General features: G+C 43.8%; 3 protein-coding genes and 1 non-coding gene across 14 annotated transcripts in view; 1 reads left to right on the forward strand and 3 right to left on the reverse strand.

Annotated features, from left to right (window-relative positions):
* The first annotated feature begins 59 nt into the window (after positions 1-59).
* Positions 60-5,747, forward strand: airim (AFG2 interacting ribosome maturation factor). 2 transcript variants are annotated; one of them, XM_031789289.1, is made up of 4 exons: positions 60-567; positions 666-845; positions 1,080-1,198; positions 1,478-1,521. In XM_031789289.1, exons 1-4 carry the CDS (start codon positions 299-301, stop codon positions 1,504-1,506), a joined length of 597 nt encoding a protein of 198 aa, XP_031645149.1. In that variant the 5' UTR covers positions 60-298; the 3' UTR covers positions 1,507-1,521. The 2 variants fall into 2 exon arrangements, with proteins under 2 accessions (XP_031645149.1, XP_020356153.1); XM_020500564.2 differs by lacking the exon at positions 1,478-1,521 and adding an exon at positions 5,327-5,747 and having other exon boundaries at positions 61-567.
* LOC109903692 (claudin-9-like) lies at positions 5,591-8,155 on the reverse strand. Its single transcript, XM_020500563.2, has one exon. It carries the CDS (start codon positions 7,312-7,314, stop codon positions 6,616-6,618), a length of 699 nt encoding a protein of 232 aa, XP_020356152.1. The 5' UTR covers positions 7,315-8,155; the 3' UTR covers positions 5,591-6,615.
* A 1,778-nt stretch (positions 8,156-9,933) lies between these two features.
* Positions 9,934-22,536, reverse strand: part of LOC109903691 (protein argonaute-4) — a 33,900-nt gene continuing 21,297 nt past the window's right edge. For 5 of the 10 annotated variants that reach the window (XM_031789292.1, XM_020500561.2, XM_031789291.1 and 2 more), the window contains exons 11-17: positions 17,649-17,782; positions 17,159-17,343; positions 16,644-16,803; positions 15,264-15,579; positions 14,547-14,681; positions 13,794-14,095; positions 9,934-13,473 (exon numbers count right to left, since the gene is read on the reverse strand). In XM_031789292.1, coding sequence (XP_031645152.1) covers positions 13,365-13,473; positions 13,794-14,095; positions 14,547-14,681; positions 15,264-15,579; positions 16,644-16,803; positions 17,159-17,343; positions 17,649-17,782 — 1,341 coding nt within the window. In that variant the 3' untranslated portion in view covers positions 9,934-13,364. Of the gene's footprint in view, positions 13,474-13,793; positions 14,096-14,546; positions 14,682-15,263; positions 15,580-16,643; positions 16,804-17,158; positions 17,344-17,648; positions 17,798-22,536 lie in introns of all 10 variants that reach the window. The other 5 variants (XM_020500557.2, XM_020500559.2, XM_020500562.2 and 2 more) reach the window with 2 other exon arrangements.
* Positions 15,842-15,925, reverse strand: LOC116353511 (small nucleolar RNA SNORD35). The gene has a single exon (XR_004202945.1). It is a non-coding gene; the product is annotated as a small nucleolar RNA SNORD35 (small nucleolar RNA).

The raw sequence follows: 22,536 nt of genomic DNA on the forward strand, positions 1-22,536 counted from the left end.
TACCTTGACGTCATTTTGGAACCATTTTTAGCCTATCATTTCGAAGAACGTCCATGTTTAGATCACTTGACCGGAAATGTAATAGAATTAACGTGAGGAGGTACAAATGTTGACTGGAAAACTTAAGTGGCAGTCATTTTTGAAGGAAATCGTCCGTTTTTAGATTAAGTTGAATGTTTTATTTATTTCGCTGTGTATCAGATTTATTCCAGCAAATAATTGCGTTGTCTTTTTTCATCAGCCACATGGCTTTCGCTGTTCTGAGTTGTAAGGTGTGTTAACTAAACTAGCTAGCCAAATGTCGAAGTCTGTGTTATTTTCGATTTACCAAACATTAAAAAAATGTTTTCAAATATTGGAGAACAATCAGAAAGTATGGAATTCAGTTTTGGCTGAATGCAAGCCTTTAATGGTTTCACTTGGAAACCTCGAAGAGCAGTTGAGGGCGTTTCAAAAGGTCCAAATCGCCAACACCCCTCTTCACACCTTTCCTGATCTGCACCAGCGTCTTCACTTCAAGCTCATACAGGCAGTGGACATAGTTTTGGGAAAACTCACTGACAAAATGTAAGATAAATGGTAGCTCACTCCATAAACTCTTTAAAATAGTGCAGAGAAAGCTTGAACACATTTTTTAAACCAAAAATGACTCATATTTCTTACAGGTGTTCTCTCCAGTCTGTGCGAGATGCTATCAGTAATCAGGTGTCTGGTGCGTTCCAGTTGTATGAGCAGAATATAGGCAGCCTTGACCTAGCTACCTGCACCCAGAGATCTGCAGTCGCTCCATCCATCGCTGACATGTTGGAGTGGCTTCAGGATGCGGAGCGTTTCTATCGTCAACAGTATCCTTTCCTGTGTCACTGTATTACTGTACCAGTACTAGGGGTGCGCAATACATTTTCATTGTGTGTGATCTATTGTGGGCATGCCTCTCGACTGCATACTGCTGAGGATGGCTTGGAGCTGAAACGCATCAATTCAGTGTGTGGCATTACACATTTTGAAATCTACCATTTGGAAAAGGTCCTATTGTTGATTTGTGTGAGAAAGATAGTTTTCCTCATCTACATGTACAGGTTTCTGAGAAGAAAGAACTTGCTGCTGACACTGAGGGCTGATGACCTCTCCCTTCTGCAAACTGCTCCCAAGAGATGGGAGTCCCTGGAAACACCCAGTGGAGAGGAGAGCATATCAGGTAAACCTTTCAATGGTGCTCTATTTTCTGTATATACAGTGCTTTCAGGAAGTATTCACACATCTTGACTTTTTATACATTTTGTTGTGATACAATGTGGGATAAAAATTGATGTAATTGTACTTTTTTTGTCAACGGTTTACACAAAATACTCTGTCAAAGACAAATAAATTATAAAATGAAATAAAAATACTTTATGGAAAATTAAACACTAATATATCTTCATTAGATAAGTATTCAACCCCCTGTTTCAATACATTTTATAATCATCTTTAGCAGCGATTGCAGATGTGAGTCTTTATGGGTAAGTCTCTTAAGAGCTTTGCACACCTGGATTGTACAATATTTGGACGTTATCTTTAGAAAATTCTTCAAGCTCTGTCATGTTCAAATCAAATCAAATGTATTTATATAGCCCTTCGTACATCAGCTGATATCTCACAGTGCTGTACAGAAACCCAGCCTAAAACCCCAAACAGCAAGCAATGCAGGTGTAGAAGCACGGCGGCTAGGAAAAACTCCCTAGAAAGGCCGAAACCTATGAAGAAACCTAGAGAGGAACCAGGCTATGTGGGGTGGCCAGTCCTCTTCTGGCTGTGCCGGGTGTAGATTATAACAGAACATGGCCAAGATGTTCAAATGTTCAGAAATGACCAGCATGGTCAAATAATAATAAGGCAGAACAGTTGAAACTGGAGCAGCAGCACGGCCAGGTGGCCTGGGGACAGCAAGGAGTCATCATGTCAGGTAGTCCTGAGGCATGGTCCTAGGGCTCAGGTCCTCAGAGAGAGAGAAAGAGAGAATTAGAGAGAGGACACTTAAATTCACACAGGACACCGAATAGGACAGGAGAAGTACTCCAGATATAACAAACTGACCCTAGCCCCTCGACACAAACTACTGCAGCATAAATACTGGAGGCTGAGACAGGAGGGGTCAGGAGACACTGGCCCCATCCGAGGACACCCCCGGACAGGGCCAAACAGGAAGGATATAACCCCACCCACTTTGCCAAAGCACAGCCCCCACACCACTAGAGGGATATCTTCAACCACCAACTTACCATCCTGAGACAAGGCTGAGTATAGCCCACAAAGATCTCCGCCACGGCACAACCCAAGGGGGGGCGCCAACCCAGACAGGAAGATCACATCATTGACTCAACCCACTCAAGTGACACACCCCTCCTAGGCACGGTATGAAAGAGCCCCAGTAAGCCAGTGACTCAGCTCCTGTAATAGGGTTAGAGGCAGAGAATTCCAGTGGAAAGAGGGGAACCGGCCAGGCAGAGACAGCAAGGGCGGTTCGTTGCTCCAGAGCCTTTCCGTTCACCTTCCCACTCCTGGGCCAGACTACACTCAATCATATGACCCACTGAAGAGATGAGTCTTCAGTAAAGACTTAAAGGTTGAGACCGAGTTTGCGTCTCTTACATGGGTAGGCAGACCATTCCATAAAAATGGAGCCCCCTTTGAGAAAGCCCTGCCGCCAGCTGTTTGCTTAGAAATTCTAGGGGCAATTAGGAGGCCTGCGTCTTGTGACCGTAGCGTACGTGTAGGTATGTACGGCAGGACCAAATCAGAGAGATAGGTAGGAGCAAGCCCATGTAATGCTTTGTAGGTTAGCAGTAAAACCTTGAAATCAGCCCTTGCCTTGACAGGAAGCCAGTGTAGGGAGGCTAGCACTGGAGTAAAATGATCAAATTTTTGGGTTCTAGTCAGGATTCTAGCAGCCGTATTTAGCACTAACTGAAGTTTATTTAGTGCTTTATCCGGGTAGCCGGAAAATAGAGCATTGCAGTAGTCTAACCTAGAAGTGACAAAAGCATGGATTAATTTTTCTGCATCATTTTTGGACAGAAAGTTTCAGATTTTTGCAATGTTACATAGATGGATATGTGATATGTTCTTCAAAAGAGAGATCAGGGTCCAGAGTAACGCCGAGGTCCTTCACAGTTTTATTTGAGACGACTGTACAATCATTAAGATTAATTGTCAGATTCAACAGAAGATCTCTTTTGTTTCTTGGGACGTAGAACAATCATCTCTGTTTTGTCCGAGTTTAAAAGTAGAAAGTTTGCAGCCATCCACTTCCTTATGTCTGAAACACATGCTTCTAGCGAGGGCAATTTTGGGGCTTCACCATGTTTCATTGAAATGTACAGCTGTGTGTCATCCGCATAGCAGTGAAAGTTAACATTATGTTTTCGAATGACATCCCCAAGAGGTAAAACATATAGTGAAAACAATAGTGGTCCTAAAACGGAACCTTGAGGAACACCGAAATTTACAGTTGATTTGTCAGACAAACCATTCACAGAGACAAACTGATATCTTTCCGACAGATAAGATCTAAACCAGGCCAGAACTCGTCCGTGTAGACCAATTTGGGTTTCCAATCTCTCCAAAAGAATGTGGTGATCGATGGTATCAAAAGCAGCACTAAGGTCTAGGAGCACGAGGACAGATGCAGAGCCTCGGTCTGATGCCATTAAAAGGTAATTTACCACCTTCACAAGTGCAGTCTCAGTGCTATGATGGGGTCTAAAACCAGACTGAAGCATTTCGTATACATTGTTTGTCTTCAGGAAGGCAGTGAGTTGCTGCGCAACAGCCTTTTCTAAAAATTTTGAGAGTAATGGAAGATTCGATATAGGCCGATAGTTTTTATATTTTCTGGGTCAAGGTTTGGCTTTTTCAAGAGAGGCTTTATTACTGCCACTTTTAGTGAGTTTGGTACACATCCGGTGGATAGAGAGCCGTTTATTATGTTCAACATAGGAGGGCCAAGCACAGGAAGCAGCTCTTTCAGTAGTTTAGTTGGAATAGGGTCCAGTATGCAGCTTGAAGGTTTAGAGGCCATGATTATTTTTGTCATTGTGTCAAGAGATATAGTACTAAAACACTTGAGCGTCTCTCTTGATCCTAGGTGGTTGTTGATCATTGCTAGATAGTCTTGTCATAGATTTTCAAGCCAATTTTAGTCAAAACTGTAATTAGGCCACTCGGAACATTCAATGTCATCTTGGTAAGTAACTCCAGTGTATATTTGGCCTTGTGTTTTAGGGTATTGTCCTTCTGAAAGGGGAATTTGTCTCCCAGTGTCTGTTGGAAAACGGACTGAACCAATTTTTTTAAATCTAGGATTTTGCCTGTGCTTAGCTCTTTCTTTTTATCCCCCAAAAACCTTCCTAGTCCTTGCCGATGACAAGCATATCATAACATGATGCAGCCACCACCATGCTTGAAAATATGGAGAGTGGTACTCACTGATGTGTTGTATTGGATTTGCCCCAAACATAACGCTTTCTATTCAGGACAAAAATATAATTTCTTCGCCACAGTTTTTGCCGTACTACTTTAGTGCCTTATTGCAAACAGGATGCATGTTTTGTATTATGTACAGGCTTTCTTCTTTTCACTGTCATTTATGTTAGTATTGTGGAGTAACTACAATGTTGCTGATCCATCCTCAGTTATCTCCTATCACAGCCATTAAACTCTTAACTGTTTTAAAGTCACCATTGGCCTCATGGTGAAATCCCTGAGTGGTTTCCTTCCTCTTTGGCGACTGAGTTAGGAAGGACGTCTGTATCTTTGTAGTGACTGGGTGGATCGATACACCATCCAAAGTGTAGTTAATAACTGCACCATGCTCAAAGGGATATTATTATTTTCTTTTTTTTTTTACCAATCTACCAATAGGTGCCCTTCTTTGCAAGGCATTGGAAAATCTCCCTGGACTTTGTGGTTGAATCTGTCCTTGAAATTCCCAGCACGACTGAGGGACTTTACATATTGCGCAAGTCCATGCAACTTATTATGTGACTTGTTAAGCACATTTTTACTTCCTGAAGTTAAGGCTTGCGATCACAAAAGGGTTGAATACTTATTGGCTCAAGACATTTCAGCTTTTAATTTTTCATTCATTTGTAAACATTTCTAAAAACAATTCCTCTTTGACATTATTGGGTGTTGAGTGACAATCTCAATTTAATCCATTTCAAATTCAGTCTGAAACATAATGAAATGTGGAAAAAGTCTAGGGGTGTGAATACTTTCTGAAGGCACTGTAATTACCCTCACCGAATGTAATAAACTCATGTAGTTATTCTGCATACTCTTTCAGATACACTGTTTAAAGTGTCCTTTTTCATTGAGTCTCAGTGAAAGAGAACTACCAGGATGTCTGCAAGATGACTACCCGGTGGATGTGATTGTCCACTTTCAGATGGTCTACAATAACAGGACTCCGTAATGGGTTGAAGAGTAAAAGAACAAACTGGGGTCAGGTTGATCTTGACTTGGATGTGTCAGCCCTGATCGGTGCAGAGCACCTGACTGGACTGGATGTGGACAAAGGAGAGGACTGAACAAGGCAGAGGACAGAGCGTCATAATTGTTACAGAGCTCTGTTACCATTCTAGCTCAGGTCTTTGCTGTTGTATCACTGTTGACTTCTAAGCAAAAAAAAATGTATTGTGGACAAACATTTGAAATGTCATGGAGTATATGAGAAATAATAAATAGACAACTTTTGTTTACACCTCTCTTGCTCCAACTATCTGTGTTATTCAGGATCCCATTTCCTCATTTTGCTAACCTGAAAGATAAAATGAATTTGACAGGAACTCCAACAGCCTATAGGAGGGCTAGATTGAGCCATCATTATATTACCCAAGGTCAGAGCAACAGGAACACATTTGGAGTTGTGCACAGCTGAACATTTAGCACAGATATGAGGCCCCCAATACTCTGGGCAAACAATGAAAAAATATCAGTTTGTCATGAACTAAACATATGTAAAAACATAACACCCATGGGAAAATCTGTTTATTCTTTTACAATTTTGACTTATTCAAACTCCATTACATAGTCATGAGACAAAATCTGTGAAGTAATTTAACAGACATCTGAGAAGAATTGTGAAAGAAATCAATAAAATCTTCACAACACAAGGCAACCAAAACGAATATCTTAAAGATGTTTATGGTGATTGATGTGTCTTCCAGGCATTCGCTGAAGTATTGTGAGCTGTCTGTGCACTAATACTATATATCACGATGTAATAAATGTGTATTGTAGTCAAATACATTAGAATACAAATGAGGCGAATAATGATAGGCATAATGGAAAGTCTCAAACAATATGTAGAGATGAATATGTACAAATACATTTGAAAAATATTAGTTCCAATAAATAAAAATGCATCAGGTTCACAGTAAAAGAGTGAAAGATCACTGCAGAGTAGAGCTTCAAATCCAATGCTTCCCATCGTCAAAACCTTCCAAATCACAACTCCTCACCCCCACTCACAGTCCAAAAATTGTTTCCTTTGCCTGCCTTCTACTTCCTCTTCTCAACCTTGCTCCTTCCCATACTCCAATTCATACAATTATATTCACACATTTTCTCTGACTACACATATTCTTTCAGGGGCACGCTGTTAGAGGTGATAGGTTTCGGAGGATCAGGTGCGAGGGGGGAGGGGCGCAAGTTAGGAAAGCTCCGGCCCATGTATCCCCGGCGGTACTCCCCTCCTCCCCTCTCGATATGGGGGCAGGTGCTGCTCAGCACGGCCCCGCTGATTATCAGAATAACTGCAGATGCCCAACCCAGGTAGATCGCCTGGCCAAGCTCTCGCTTGTACATGACAGGCACGTTGGGGTTGTAGAAGTCCTGGACCACCGTGTTGGCGGTCCAGGAGACGGGCACCAGCACACACAGGCCCGTCAGGATGAATAGCACGCCGCCGGAGAGGGCGATGCCCGCCTTGGCGCGACGGTCGTCGCCAGCGCACGTGGTGCACTTCATGCCGCAGCAGGACACGGTGCAGGACAACCAGCCCAGGAAGATGGCCACACACATGAGGGCACGTGCTGCCTGTAGGTCCGGGGGCAGAGCCAGCATGGAGTCGTAGGTCTTGCACTGCATGTGGCCCGTGGTCTGGTAGATGCAGCTCATCCAGATGCCCTCCCACTTGATCTCGGAGGTGAGGATGTTGCTGCCGATGAAGGCTGACACCTTCCACTGAGGCAAGGCCGTCACAGCGATGGCCATGACCCAACCTGTCACCGCGCAGGTGAAGCTGATCAGCTGCATGCCTGTGTTGACCATGATGGCCGCTCTCGATGTCTTCTGACCACCTGAAACTGACCTTTAAAACTCTTGTCTATGTCCTCTTTCTCACTTCAAGGCCCACTCCTTTGCTCCACCTGCTTTCTCTGTCTGGGCCTTTCACAATCCTGAATTTGAGTCACTCACTGTCCGGTCTAAAACTACCTTCCCTTCTCAAGCTTCTTATGTCTCTGTGTTTCTTTCCAACATCTAGTCAGATGTCTTCAACTCAGCGTTTTTCTACTTTTTCCCCCCCGGTGATAGTCTTCTCTTCCTCCACCACCATCCGTCACTCCTAGCTCTCTTACTTTCCCCCTCTTACAAACTGATGAATTATTGAAGAGTCAATAGCTGTGCAGCCGCTAGTGGCAGCTCACCTATTTTTGATTGATCGAGCTTCAGAAACGGCACCATCAGGCCTAGTGGGTTTGTGGCTAAGGTATAATTGATGTCATCCACTTCTGTCAGCAGCTCTGGCCCTCTAACTTCCCACGAACCCAAGTGCTGAGCTGATCTAGGTGTAGCCTTACCTAGATACGTCAGGCTGATCAAATCTGATACTCGATTCGCTGGGAGTATAAAACAACTGATACAGTCCTCTATGAGCAAAAAGGTCCACAGAAGATAAACAAAATATGAACCGATGTCTTGATAAAACACAAATAGGCCTTTGTCCATTTATGTCCTTTGTCCAAGTTCATCCTAAATTAGCCTCCAAACGAACCAAAGCTTGATGGTTGATGCCAAAGTTGTTTCACCGCTAAAGCTCAAAATGTGTTATGATGGTGTCTTAAAGAACACAGCCTTGGAGAGTGAAGAGGCATCTGTCGCTGGCGCCTGTTGAAGTGTCTTCGTCACAATGATCACAAAGGGCTCAGAGCCTGCCGAGCCACTTCAGACTCGACGCAGGTTCAGCTTGCTGCCCTTCCCCCCCCCCCCCCACGCACGCAAACCCAAATTAGTCAGTCCAATCTGGGTGTTAGGGTATAGATAGCAGGCCAGACCACTTAGTCAAACTGCCAGGTAAGTGGAATAGTACGTCCGTCCCTCCCATCTTCAGAACAACCTCAGTTTTAGCGTCAACCTGTGAGAGCAACACCGTGTCTGGAAAGAGAAGGGGAACTCGACAGTACAGGGGGAGGGAGAGGGGGGTGTCTGTAGGCGGATCAATTAATACAAAGATAATCAAGGGGGCCTCTACAATGGGGCTTAAATGCTCTGCTTTGCGCTACATGGCTAAATGAGCTTTTACAACTTTGCTTTTTGTCTGGGGGCGCTGCAGTGAAAGGGAGAAATGGCCCAAAAAATAAAGGCAGCTAGGTGGAGTGACTTGTTTGCGAGCAGAAAGAATCGGACTACAAAGCAGAAACCCCCACGTGAGAAATACCGGTCAGGTGTAAACATTCACTCTCCATCTAAGGGATGGAGAAAAGTGGTGTTGCCTAAACAAGTCTCCTTAAATTTACTCACAAAAAATAAGTGCAGCGAGTGTCATTTTTCCATTGAGATCGTCTGTTTCTTCTCATTCAAGAGAGATTGATTCAATGTCTATGGTCACAAAGCACTGGTCTTCCATATCAAGGGCTGATATCCCATATTGTGGATTATATCAATGGATTTACATTGTTAACAGTGTGACTGACAGAGAACAAATTCTTTATTTAGCTTATCAGCGGTTTGTTTCTGATCTCCTCGCTCACATCTCATTGAACCTTGGTGTGCTGATTAATTCAATAGTATGGTAACAAGATCTGCGGTTCGAGTTCCCTTTCTCGTGCGAGTGTGACCTCTCCTTGGCAACGGTGGTCATGACAACAGCACGGGACACAGGAAATGGAATAGGAGGGGCAGTGATACAAGAGAGGGGGAAAGGGGGAGGGAGGATGGGGATGTACAGGCTGTCCATTGTGAATGAGACATATTGGCCCATGGTACTGCATATGATGAATACCACATCGTAAATGAAGGCGGAAATCCACCGGAATCATTAGAATACATGAAAGTCTAAATAAATGTTCGAAACCCAAATATAAGTCGCCAGGTTTTCATTGATTTGTCTAGTTGGTGCTCCACACACACAGAACATGTTTGACGGAACAGGCACTGCACACCCTAACACACACAATAGTAGTAATTGTTCAAGATGGACATCCCTGATTTTGTGTAATCATCTCCAAGATAGTCGTATCAGCTGACTACATTGTCCAAGTCAACAAATGCTGCCCTTAGATTTACAATTGCTCTTTGGTACATGATAGTGGCTTTGTCATAAAATGACAGTGTCTTATCTTTTGTTAAGCTAAACTGAGTGAGGAGGGGGTTTTCAGGAGTCCCATCTCCTCAGACTGTTTTTGCTCAGCCAGTAAACTGGTAAGTGACTTGTTCTGCTCATTGAGAGAATGATGCCATCTACTGACAGATTAATGTAGTACCTCTAGTTGTGATTGTGGACTAGTTCTATTATACTGTACATTAAATTCTCTACAGTGGCAGCCCTGTAATCACACAACTCATTTATTATACATTGTAAATGGAGCAGAAGACTAGCATTTGCCCTTTGTGTCATGTGTGGTGTTGGGGTAAAAAGCAATAAAGGAATGAAGAGAGGAAACAACAGCGTATGATATAGGCATAAAATACCAATTTATTACATTGCACAATAACACAAATATTCCCTGCAGGCTAAAAAAAATGTTTAAAAAAATTCAACATGTCACATAGCGAATACAGCGAGTGATTAGGCGCCTTTGTGGGAGGGGCCTGAGGAAGCCCCACCCCCTCCCCAGCAGGTCAGACAGGGTACCTTTCTATTGCTATTGGACAGTCACACAGCTCAGACCACTAGCAGAAAACAGCAGAGCTACACACCAGAATAAAGAAAAAAATGTAATTACACAATGTCAAATAACAAACCTGTAGTCATTATATCAAAGAGGAATTAAAAAATAAAATCATGCTCTCTTTCAAACGGGGCACAGAAAGAATGGTTCGTTAAAAAGGTTAAAAAGGAGGTATTCCTGTGGCCGTGGACACCTTGGGCCGAGGCCCCCCACAGAGAGGAAGTGCGCTTGTGTGGGTGGCCAGCAGGGTGGCGCCACGAGACAGGACAGCCCCAAGAGGCGTGGCAGGGGCACAAACCAGGAAGTGGAGGCCTAAATGGACGCTACACTGAAGCCTGTGCGGGGGCGAGAGTTCAAGTCTTTACCGGGCCCACTTTTGAAGAAAGTACCTCGTTTGTCTTCGGGCCACGACATAAAGGCTCGAACGCTCAGCCTCTAGTGGCCTGTGCCTCCGTTTTTTACTGACATTTGTTTAGGAATCTTTCAAATACGTCTCGAGGAGAGTGGACGATATTGCTAGTCTATAACAGTCTCACTAAATTCATAAACATTTACCATATTTTTTTCCCCCTCCTGTCTCTTAATAAATATAATTCTAAAGATATTTTTTTTAGAGACAATACTCTGGCATGCAGGCGAGCAAAGTCTAAATGTTATCTTTTTTAAATGTTTATTCTCAGAGCCTAAAGAGCTAGTCCACTGAATGCACATTCCCACTGATTGATACAGGCAACAAAACTAGTTACAAAAACACAAACGGCGACAGAGAGCAGACCAACAGCCACGTCGACGAGAAGAATTATAGCTTTTTCCTCATTCGAAAACTGGATTCTGGGTTAATATTGCTTTGCAATGATAATATGTTCAAAACTGGGGAGTCATCACCGCCTTTGGATCCCCTGCTAGGAGACCACACCCACATCCTGGACAATGCTCCAGTCTGGCCACACCCACAGGAACACACTCTGCAGACTACCACACCAGGCTGAATCAATGCAGCACCCTTGCCGCGTGGGAAAACTAGTGCACGTCTCCACAACAGCTTAGCCCCGCCCCTCAAACTTATTGCATGCAACGCCTGGACCGCCACCATGCTTCCCCTCCCATAGGCAAGCGCCCACGCCCTCGACAGGTAGGCGCTCAAAACTCATTCATAGCAAACCTGCTGCTTAACGTATGGTTTATTACAAAAGGGTTTCTCGCTGAGCCGACCCCCCCTGACAAGGCGTGCACGCCGCCGTCGACCCACGCCCCATCATCACCGCGAGTTATGCACAACCATACCCACGACTGTGGTTAAATTGGATCTTTAACCGCGGTCGTGACTGGTCAGGTGTCATTAGATCCAAGGGCAGTGCTTATGCTTTATGTTCATATCTGGTGTTCAAAACATAATTTCATAAAAAAATACCAGAAGTTTAGACTTGGATAGATATACTTGTTCAAATACACACAAACTATCATAGAAACACATTATGAAGTTCTAAAAATGTAACTCATTGCCTATTGCATACCTCTTTTTTTTACCACTGTCTGTCCCAGTTTCTTCCTAATGCCAGCTCTGATTGTCACCTTTCATCCATTCGAACCGAAACCCCCTGCTGCCAACAATACTCACCAGATGAGCACTGATGGTAGTCTCCTGTTTTACCAGTCAGGAGTAACGGTGATAGATCAACACAGATGTTCCCTACTGGAGAACACAGCCAAACCATTCCCTACCACCATAAACTACTACATAACTGAGGAGCAGAAGGGAACATAAACTGATACACCTTGGGCCTCCCCCACGCCGGAGGCCCCCCCACCTTGGGCCTCCCCCACACCGGAGGCCAGAATGCTACAAAGTGTCTAACTCTAAACCCAGCCACTGATCTCCTAACTACACATCTGGTTGCTGCCGGTTTGATAATTATCATAATCGTAGATAAGAACATTAACAACAACAATAAGAACAACATCAAATATACCAACTATGTCTGAACAATAGTTAAGATTAGCCACAAAAACAGTTTTATATTAAACTCTTACAAATTCTGCTTTTTGATTTGTATGTATAAATGCATAAAGGTAAGAGAAGAGTGCCCTCTGTTGCTTTACCTAGCGTCCCCGGTCAGTGCAATGAATTGGCCGGTAGCAAAGGAGACCCCAAAAGTTAAGTGAATGTGTTTTCCTGCTCTGAAAAATTCAGACGACTAGCGCCTTGCTAAAAAACATGCTCCACCCCAACAATGTCATAACCGTTGAGACAAACAAGTTTAAGGGATGGATCCCCTTCCTCACATGGGGCACCAACTAAGACGGCTTAGCCCAATGCCGTAAACCCTCACGAAGCTCTCAACCATTCAATAGGTCCCATTGCCCAGTCAGCCACACCGGCTAAACCACGGTTGCTACTGCTACACATATACCCACCGGCCTCTGTGAAGCCTGTATAGTTCAATCTGTTCTATAGATGTAAATATTTATATATATGTAATGTGTGAATATAAAAACATCAAATCTGAGGCATTTACAGCAGTTATCTCCTTGATTTTCCCTTTACAATTCAGTGGCCTGCCATGAAACACACACACGCACACGTATATACACAAACACACTTATTCTTCGCTAAATGGGAGAAGAAAGAGTAATGGGTATGGATACCCAGGTGACCTCGCTTGTAAAAGACTGAAGAAAAGGAGAAAGGAAAAACATGATCATAAAAGGAAAAAATATATATTCTCAAAAAAAAGGTCCACCCCACCCATGTTTCCACGCATACCCCCAATGACCCCCACCAACCCAAGACCTTATGACAGGTTTTCACCCAAAGGGGCTTTGAGGTAAAAAGTAGACAGAGTCCTGCTTAGCTAGAAGAGCTGCCACTGACAATTGGCGTCAGTCCGCTCCATTGCTCAGTGTTACAAAAAAAAAAAAACACAAAAAAGACATTCAAAATAAAAAATAAAATGGCTCAACTTGTGTATGCGTGTATTTGCTTTCTCTCAGTGCCGGATTGCTGGTAGGCGGCGGCTCAATCGGGAACGCCGGATGTCGTTTTTTCCCCGAAAAGGAAAATACTCCATTGGCACACTTCACTGGCTTCGAACCGCTTTGGTGCAGATCAAGACGCAAGAGAGAGATAGAGAGACTGGCAAAAAAAGAGAGAGACAGAGGTGAGAGAGAGAGAGAGAGAAGGGACAGAACTGCACCCATTGCTGGCGTGGCTCAGGCGAAGTACATAGTGTGCTGGGTATCATAGTGGATCTGGACTGCCTTGGCTAGGGCCAGGGGGTCCCGACCGTTACTCTGGCCCGACACGTGGCTGCCCTCCGCACTGCAGGACAGGACAAGAGAAAGGGGTCAGATACATGATAAAGTAACAGAAGCAAAAGCCCAACTGTTTGGTTGCCCCATTACAACTTATGGTCATTTTGAACTAAATCTACCAGAATGTATTTGCATCAACATGCCAAACAAAAATGGTATATTCAGTAAAGCTAGATGCATAATATGTTGCAGATATAAATCTAACATATAGGGCAGCTAATACAGCCCATTAGTGTCTGTTCAGGCTAAAATGATGCACAGAGGGCACTGTATATCTGTGATACCCCTCAGTATTCAGAACTTGTGCCTTGCCACTTTCCTCAGTACCTGTCGTGATCTTTGTCCACCAGGTGGTAGCGGGCGCGGAAAGCCACCAGCCGGGCGTAGTAGGCTGGCGCGGGGATGGAGACTGAGCGGGTGCAGCGGACGTAGGTGTGGCACAGCTGGTAGGTGAGCAGCTGGAGCTCGTCGGCCGTGAAGCAGTTGTCGTCCCACAGGACGTGGTAGTGGGAGGGCCGGCTGGTGCCCTGGATCCCAGCATGGCTGCACAGGTAGAAGTCAAACTCGGAGGGGTGGGTGATTGTGCTGTCCACCGTGGTTCCGGCTGGGACGTTGCCACTCTTTCCAACCTGTAGGGGGGGATAGTTGTGATTAAAGACACTGGATATGCTGGGGTGCAAGCTGAAGAGGGCCTAACTCGCTCTGCAACCAGTCTGTAACTTCGGCTGTGTCTAAATCATTAATCTAGTGAAATGTCAGCTCAGATATTACTCCAAAGATAGGAGTTTTGAGAGATGCATTTAAAAAGTATTGAAACACTGCCAAAGCCCTGGTACAGATGTCGTTTTATCCACAAATGGTTTACAGGTGGGTAATCTGATCCTAGACCTGCGGTTAACTGCACCCTCTACATCAGGGATGTCAAACTCAATTCCCGGAGGGCTGGGTGTCCTCGCCCCTACCATGTACTTGATCGATCATTTGAAAAAGGTAATTGCTTAGGAAGTTCCCTCAAAAACCACAGATACAACCTTCCAGGAATTGAGTTGACACCCCTGCTCTACATGGGTCTCCACTCACCCTCTCGGCCTTGTCTGAGCAGAAGAGGCGGGTGTGGTGGCGTTTCTGAACCACGATGTAGGTGATTCCCGGTCGGTAGTCCTCCTCCAAGCTGATACAGGCCTTCCTGATTGCTATCAGCTCCGGCCACGCCACCTACACACACAGCCACCCACACAGACATAGAAACAGTGAGATTCACATTGCATGGAAAAATGCATTGATGTGATTCTCTGGTTGAGTCAAAGTTGGCTGCGTTTACACAGGTAGCCTAATTCTGTTCTTTTGCCCAATTATTGGCCAAAGATCTGATCCGATTGGTCAAAAGACCAATAATTGAGCAAAAGATCCAAATCGGGCTGCCTGTGTAAACGCAGTGAGATGCTATATCCAGGGCACTGTGGCACAAATCACTAGGGACCAAACTTGTTCTCTTCTATCCTTTACATTATATCTCAAGTTGTAGAGACAGGGTTAATTGGAGAGGGAGATCCGTCTGGATATACTTTGAGTCAGTATTGAACCGTCAACGCCCAACACTGATAGGACACCATGGTTTTGCTGGGGTGCGAGGGGCCACACATTTTAAAGGGATAAGCAGCCACCGACTCAAAATGAGAAATCATAAAGCAATGTCATTCAACGGTCAATTCAGAACAGAGTCAAAACTTGAAAACCCACAAACCCTAATGAACCGAAACGACACGCATCAAACCCTCCCAGTCACCCCCTCCTCACCTGTTTCATTTGGCCCTCGGACACGCCGCCGCGGTAGTAGATGATGCGGGTGGGCTTGAAGCGTGTGGACTTGTAGAACTGGATGAGCAGCTCACGCACCATGTTGGTCAGGTCCTGGATGACCTCCTGGCTGTACAGCTGCTCCTGGGACAGGTCCTGACGCGACGTCTGCACGCGCACCGTGGCACAGTAGCGGCTGGGGTGGCCGTCCATGCTGCCCACCACCGCCGCGATGGAGGGCTTCTTGCCGTCGCCGGCTGGAGGGTGAGTAACGTCCGCCCCCAGGAAGATGACAGGTTGCTGGAACACAGAGGGTCTGGAGGTAGGGAGAAGTTTACATTATTTACATGTTATTTTTTTTATAAAGATATGGCAATAAAATAAACATATGTGTGTGTGTGTGTGTGTATATGAGTGTTGCTTTGCTCTTAGAGCAGAGGTATAGGTCTTCAGCACAATACATTTGAGAATTGATTGACATGTTATGGACATAACAGAATGTGGATAGGCAATTGTATGTTGTGTGGGTGTATTGCGCTTTCATTGATGATTAAGCAGTGGGCTGTTTTATTCACAGTTGTACTGCATCAGTGTTGCCTTTAGGCAATTTCTTCAAAGCCATGAAGGCTTGGAAGACCATCGTGAGAACAACATCACTTGCAGCGAGACACAATCTTCAGTATACCACATTGAACAAACACAAACGCAACATGTAAAGTGTTGGTTTCATGTGCTAAAAGATTTTTTTTTTTTTTAAATCAGACATTTTCCATACACACAAAAAGCTGATTTCTCGCAAATTTTGTGTACAGATTTGTTTATATCCCTTTTCGTGAGCATTTCTCCTTTGCCAAGATAATCCAGCCGCCTGACAAGTGTGGGATATGAAGAAGCTGATTCCCCTTGTGCTGTTCCCCTTGTGCTGGGGACAATAAAAGATGTCTCAAGTTGAGGAAGCGTGCAATTGGCATGTTGACTGCAGGAATGTCCACCAGAGCTGTTGCCAGATAATTTAATGTTAATTTATCAACCATAAGCTGCATCCAACGTCATTTTAGAGAATTTAGCAGCATGTCCAACCAGTCTCACAACCGCAGACCACTTGTAACCCACACCAGCCCAGGACCTCCATAGCCAGCTTCTTCACCTGCAGGATCGTCTGAGGGGTGGTGGGGGTGCTGAGGAGTATTTGTCTGTAATAAAGCCCTTTTGTGGAGAAAAACTCATTTCTGATTGGCTCCCCATGGCCGCACCCCTGCCCAGTCATGTGAAATTACATAGATTAGGGCCTAATGAATTTATTTCAATTAACTGATTTCCTTATATGAATTGTAACTCTTTAAAATTGCATGTATGAGTATGCGTGTGTGTGGTTGCCACCTCTGATGGGGCACAAGGACGTTGTTGATGCCACCCAGTTTGGCGTTGATCTTGAGGCAGAGGTTGGAGAGGGTTTGGGGGGACGTCTTCACCACGTTCTTCACCTGGACACACTGAGTGGCCATGCCCAGGAGAGTGTCTCCTACCCGCTTCACCTCCGCTGTGGCACCAGGACCATAGGGACACAGAAAAGTAATTGAGCTCTAATATTCTCAAATACAAGAGTAGCTAGTAGATTGGTTCTCTTAACATTTTAAGCATGAATAGTGAACTAGTGTTCCTCAAGTCACTAGTGGAAATTGAGGGGGGGTTTGCTCCCCTACCACCATTTTCAAGCCTTCCAATTATATTTGATCAAATATTTTATACAAATCCATAAGAGGAAATGCACTTTTTTATTAAAGACAGTAGGAAGAGACGGACAACCTAGTTGAAGTTAGTTTGCCCTTCTTTCAACATAATAGTTTTCCCCAAATAAAGAATAGATTTCCCAACTAAAGTAGTATGATTCTTACCATAGACAGGGGTTTTGCCGGGCAGGATGACCACGATGAGCTGCAGTCCCACATAGGACATCTTCAGGTGTTTGAACATGGGTTCCACGCTGTCCGCTCCCTGGGCGTATTTACAGAAACACGGCTGTCCCTGGATAGGCATCCCCGCGTCCTTCGAGATCTTCCTCAGCTGGTCTGTGAAGCTCCTAGAAAACCATGAACAAACCTTCAGGGAATCTAGTCTAGAGCCAGAATACTGCATTCAAACTGTTGAATAATAAGTTGAAATTCTGTGGTCAAAATCCAAACTTAAGATATATTTGCGTAGTATGCATACATCAATGGGAGATGTACATCATATTTTGGATAAGCCCACATATCTTAAAAGTTTGGATTTGTCCCTAAATGAGTAATGATCACCACAGACTAAGCTGGGCTATGGAGATTTGTGGGAATAGGAAAAGATAAAGGGTGGAGGTGTGTCTCCCATGTTGACGGGCAGATGACTCACTTGAGCAGGTCCTCTCTGCACTGTTTCTGTGGGGCGAAGCAGGCCACAGCCCAAACCTTGATCTCGATCCCGGCGTAGAACTGCTTCCCCCGCATGTCCCACACGCCCTGGTTGGGCGTGGCCACGGTCTTATTCTGCGGAGAGAGTCCCTACGCTCTTAGTGAACCCCCCGGTTTAACCAGCCGACACAGCAGATACAACTACCCAGCTTCCTGCCTGCACCACGCACATGGTGCGGGTAGAATACGTTGCACCTTCCCAGTGATACAGGGTCAGATCTTTTTACATACAACTAATGGGGGTGATTAGGATGGGGGGGGGGGGTAGGAGAATCTGACCCTAGATCTGTGGTTTGAGGCAACTTCTACCGTAAGATCCTATTACACACAGTTCATCCCATTGCAAGAAGCATGCAGGCAAAACCTCCACGTACTAGACCGCACCAGAAGCTTTTTCAACAGGGTAGAACGTTCACGTATGGAATAGACACTGTACAATATAAGACGTGCCCAGAATGGTCTATTCTACAGATGAGCAAATACTTTACACTGTGATAAGACTGCAGGCTACCACCCTTCCAGTTATATCAACAACAAAATGTTGCTGATACACACCTAGGTGCCATGCGTTATTAAATCCATTCCTACTAAAGCTTACTTAGATAGATGTACATCTATCCATCTATCTCTCAGGGTCCGTATCCACAAAGCGGATACTCAGAGTAGGAGTGTCACTGCTGCTTTACGCTTTTTAGTGCATAATGAATACATGGACAGATCCTAGATCAGCACTCCTCCTCCGAGACGCTCTGTGGACACGGACCCAGATGTTATCAAATCATTCTAGCTATGAATAGAAGTTCCTCCAGTGTTCAGGGCCCTTAGCATCCCTGCTTAAATTTGACATTATATCGAGTTAGGCTACTTGCTCTTGTAACTATTGGGCAACCACATGTGATTCTCCAGCAAGCTATACATATAAAAATGCGCAGTTCAAGAAAGAAAAAGCCCTGAAGACTGAGGTGCCGATCCAGCATTGAATCACAGATTTCCACAGTAATTATAGCAACATACTGTATATTATAAACATCAGCATGATTAAACAGTGATGGAGTGACAAAACACAAGGACAGTCACTTGTCTCATCACGAACCCATTAGAGCTACAACATAGCCATAGCAGTTCAAATGGCTGAAAGATGTGCCAGTCATACAAACGAATAGTATTGAGAAAAACATTTCAAAGGATGAAGATAAGACTCAATTACCAAGCAGTCCAAAACACTCAAGAAGAGACTGTAAAATGGGCCCAATAAAATGCATAGAAACCAGCAATACTGTGCCAAAACTGTCAGTACATTTCTATTAAAGCCATTTCTGCTTTACAGTCCACATGGGGCATACAAGAAGGTCTGTGGTAGAGGTCTACCCGTAACAAACATTATTACACTATATAAAGACTGGACGGAACTCATTATGTAGAAACCAAGTATATAGCCTACATATGACAGACGCACATACACACAGCACCAGGCAAAAGTCTTGACACACTCTTTCAAAGGGTTTTTATTTTACAATGTAGAAAATAGTAAGAAATCGAAATATATTTTAGATTCTTCAAATAGCCACGCTTTGCCTTGATGACAGCTTTGCATTCTCTCAACCAGCTTAACATGGAATGCTTTTTCAACAGTCTTGGAGTTCCCTCATATGCTGAGCACTTGTTGACTGCTTTTCATTCATTCTGCGGTTCAACTCATCCCAAACCATCTCAATTGGGTTGAGGTCGGGTGATTGTGTAGGTCAGGTCATCTGATGCAGCACTCCATCATTCTTCTTCTTTGTCAAATAGCCTTTTACACAGCCTAGAAGTGTGTTGGGTCATTGTCCTGTTGAAAAACAACTGATAGTGGGACTAAGCACAAACCAGATGGGATGGCGTATCGCTGCAGAATGCTGTGGTAGACATGCTGGTTAAGTGTGCCGTGAATTCTAAATCATTCACGACAGTGTCACCAGCAAAGCACCATCACACCCCCTCCTTGCTTCACGGTGGGAACCACACATGCAGAGATCATCCGTTCACGTACTCTTGAGTCTCACAAAGACACGGAGATCGGAACCAAACATTTGGACTCATACCAAAGGGCAGATTTCCACCGGTCGAATGTCCAGTGCTCGTGTATTTCGTGTCTTCCTTTCCTGTGGTGGTCCTCATGAGAGCCAGTTTCATCATAGCGCTTGATGGTTTTTGAGACTGCACTTGAAGAAAGGTTTAAAATGTGGAAATGTTCTGTGTTGACTGACCTTCATGTCTTAAAGCAATGACGGACTGTCACTCTTTGCTTATTTGAGCTGTTTTTGCTATAATATATGGACTTGGTCTTTTACCAAATAGAGCTACCTTCTGTATACCACCCCTACCTTGTCACAACACAACTGATTGGCTCAAAAGTATTAAAAAGGAAATCAATTCCACAAATTCACTTTTAACAAGGCACACCTGTTAATTGAAATGCATTCCAGGTGACTACCTCGTGAAGCTGGTTGAGAGAATGCCAAGAATGTGCAAAGCCGTCATCAAGGCAAAGGGTGGCGACAAAGGGGGCGGCAGGTAGCCTAGCGGTTAGAGCATTAACCGAAAGGTTGCTAGATCGAATCCCCGAGCTGACAAGGTAAAAATCTGTCATTCTGCCCCTGAATAATGTTTCCTACGCCGTCATTGTAAATAAGAATTTGTTCTTAACTGACTTGTTTATTTAAATAAAGGCTAAATAAAACATTTTGAAGAATCGAATATACTTCTTTAACACTTTATTGGTCGTTTCATAGTTCATGTCTTCACTATTATTCTACAATGTAGAAAATAGTAAAAATAAAGAAATCCTTGAATGAGTAGGTACAGTTGAAGTCGGAGGTTTAAGTCATTAAAACTCGTTTTCAACCACCCCACAAATTCCTTGTTAACAAACTGTAGTTTTGGCAAGTAGGTTAGGACATCTACTTCGTGCATGACAAGTAATTTTTCCAACAATTGTTTACAGACAGATTATAACAGATAATGCACTGTATCACAATTCAAGTGGCTCAGAAGTTTACATACACTTGGTTGACTGTGCCTTCAAATAGCTTGGAAAATTCCAGAAAATTAGGTCATGGCTTTAGAAGCTTCTGATAAACAATGTCAATTAGCCTGAGTCAATTGGAGGTGTACCTGTGGATGTACAGTGGGGCAAAAAAGTATTTAGTCAGCCACCAATTGTGCAAGCTCTCCCACTTAAAAAGATGAGGCCTGTAATTTTACATTTCAACTATGACAGACAAAATGAGAAGAAAAAAAATCCAGAAAATCACATTGTAGGATTTTTAATTAATTAATTTGCATATTATGGTGGAGAAAAAGTATTTGGTCAATAACAAAAGTTTCTCAATACTTTGTTATACACCCTTTGTTGGCAATGACAGAGGTCAAATGTTTTGAAAATGATGACATAATGAAAATTACAGGCCTCATCTTTTTAAGTGGGAGAACTTGCACAATTGGTGGCTGACTAAATACTTTTTTTTGCCCCACTGTATGTCAAGGCCTACCTTCAAACTCAGTGCCTCTTTGCTTGACATCATGGAAAAATCAAAAGAAATCAGCCAAGACCTTAGAAAACAAATTGTAGACCTCCACAAGTCTGGTTCATCCTTGGGAGCAATTTCCAAATGCCTGAAGGTACCACGTTCATCTGTTCAAACAATAGTACGCAAGTATAAACACCATGGGACCACGCAGCCGTCACACAACTCAGGAAGGTGATGCGTTCTGTCGCCAAGAGATAAACTTACTTTTGTGCGAAAAGTGCAAATCAATTCCAGAACAACAGCAAAGGACCTTGTGAAGATGCTGGAGGAAACAGGTACAAAAGTATCTATATCCACAGTAAAACGAGTCCTATATCGACATAACCTGAAATGCCGCTCAGCAAGGAAAAAGCCACTGCTCCAAAACCGCTATAATAAAATCCAGACTACGGTTTGTAACTGCACATGGGGACAAAGATCATACTTTTTGGAGAAATGTCCTCTGGTCTGATGAAGCAAAAATAGAACTGTTTGGCCGTAATGACCATTGTTATCTTTGGAGGAAAAAGGGGGAGGCTTGCAAGCCAAAGAACACCATCCCAACCGTGAAGCATGGGTTTGGCAGCATCATGGTGTGGGGGTGCTTTACTGCAGGAGGGACTGGTGCACTTCACAAAATAGATGGCATGTGTGGATATATTGAAGCAACATCTCAAGACATCAGTCAGGAAGTTAAAGCTTGGTCGCAAATGGGTATTCCAAACGGACAATGACCCCAAGCATACTTCCAAAGTTGTGGCAAAATGGCTTAAGGACAACAAAGTCAAAGTATTGGAGTGGCCATCACAAAGCAGTGACTTAAATCCTATAGAAAATTTGTGGGCATAACTGAAAAAGCGTGTGCGAGCAAGGAGGCCAAAATCCACCCAACTTATTGTGGAAGGCTACCTGAAATGTTTGACCCAGGTTAAACAATTTAAAGACAATGCTACCAAATGCGAATTGAGTCTATGTAAACTCCTGACCCACTGGGAATGTGATGAAATAAATAAAAGCTGAAATAAATCATTCTCTCTACTATTACTCTGACATTTCACATTCTTAAAATAAAGTGGTGATCCTAACGGACCTAAAAAACAGGGAATTTTTACTAGGATTAAATGTCAGGAATTGTGAAAAACTGAGTTTAAATCTATTTGGCTAAGGTGTATGTAAACTTCCGACTTCACCTGTATGTCCAAACTTATGACTGGTACCACAAACACAATATGCAATAATAAATGCCCTTGAGAGATGTTGGAAGGAATTTCTTGCGGCAAC

Source organism: Oncorhynchus kisutch, linkage group LG14 (assembly GCF_002021735.2).
Source record: "Oncorhynchus kisutch isolate 150728-3 linkage group LG14, Okis_V2, whole genome shotgun sequence".
In the NCBI taxonomy this organism is placed as follows: Eukaryota; Metazoa; Chordata; class Actinopteri; order Salmoniformes; family Salmonidae; genus Oncorhynchus; species Oncorhynchus kisutch.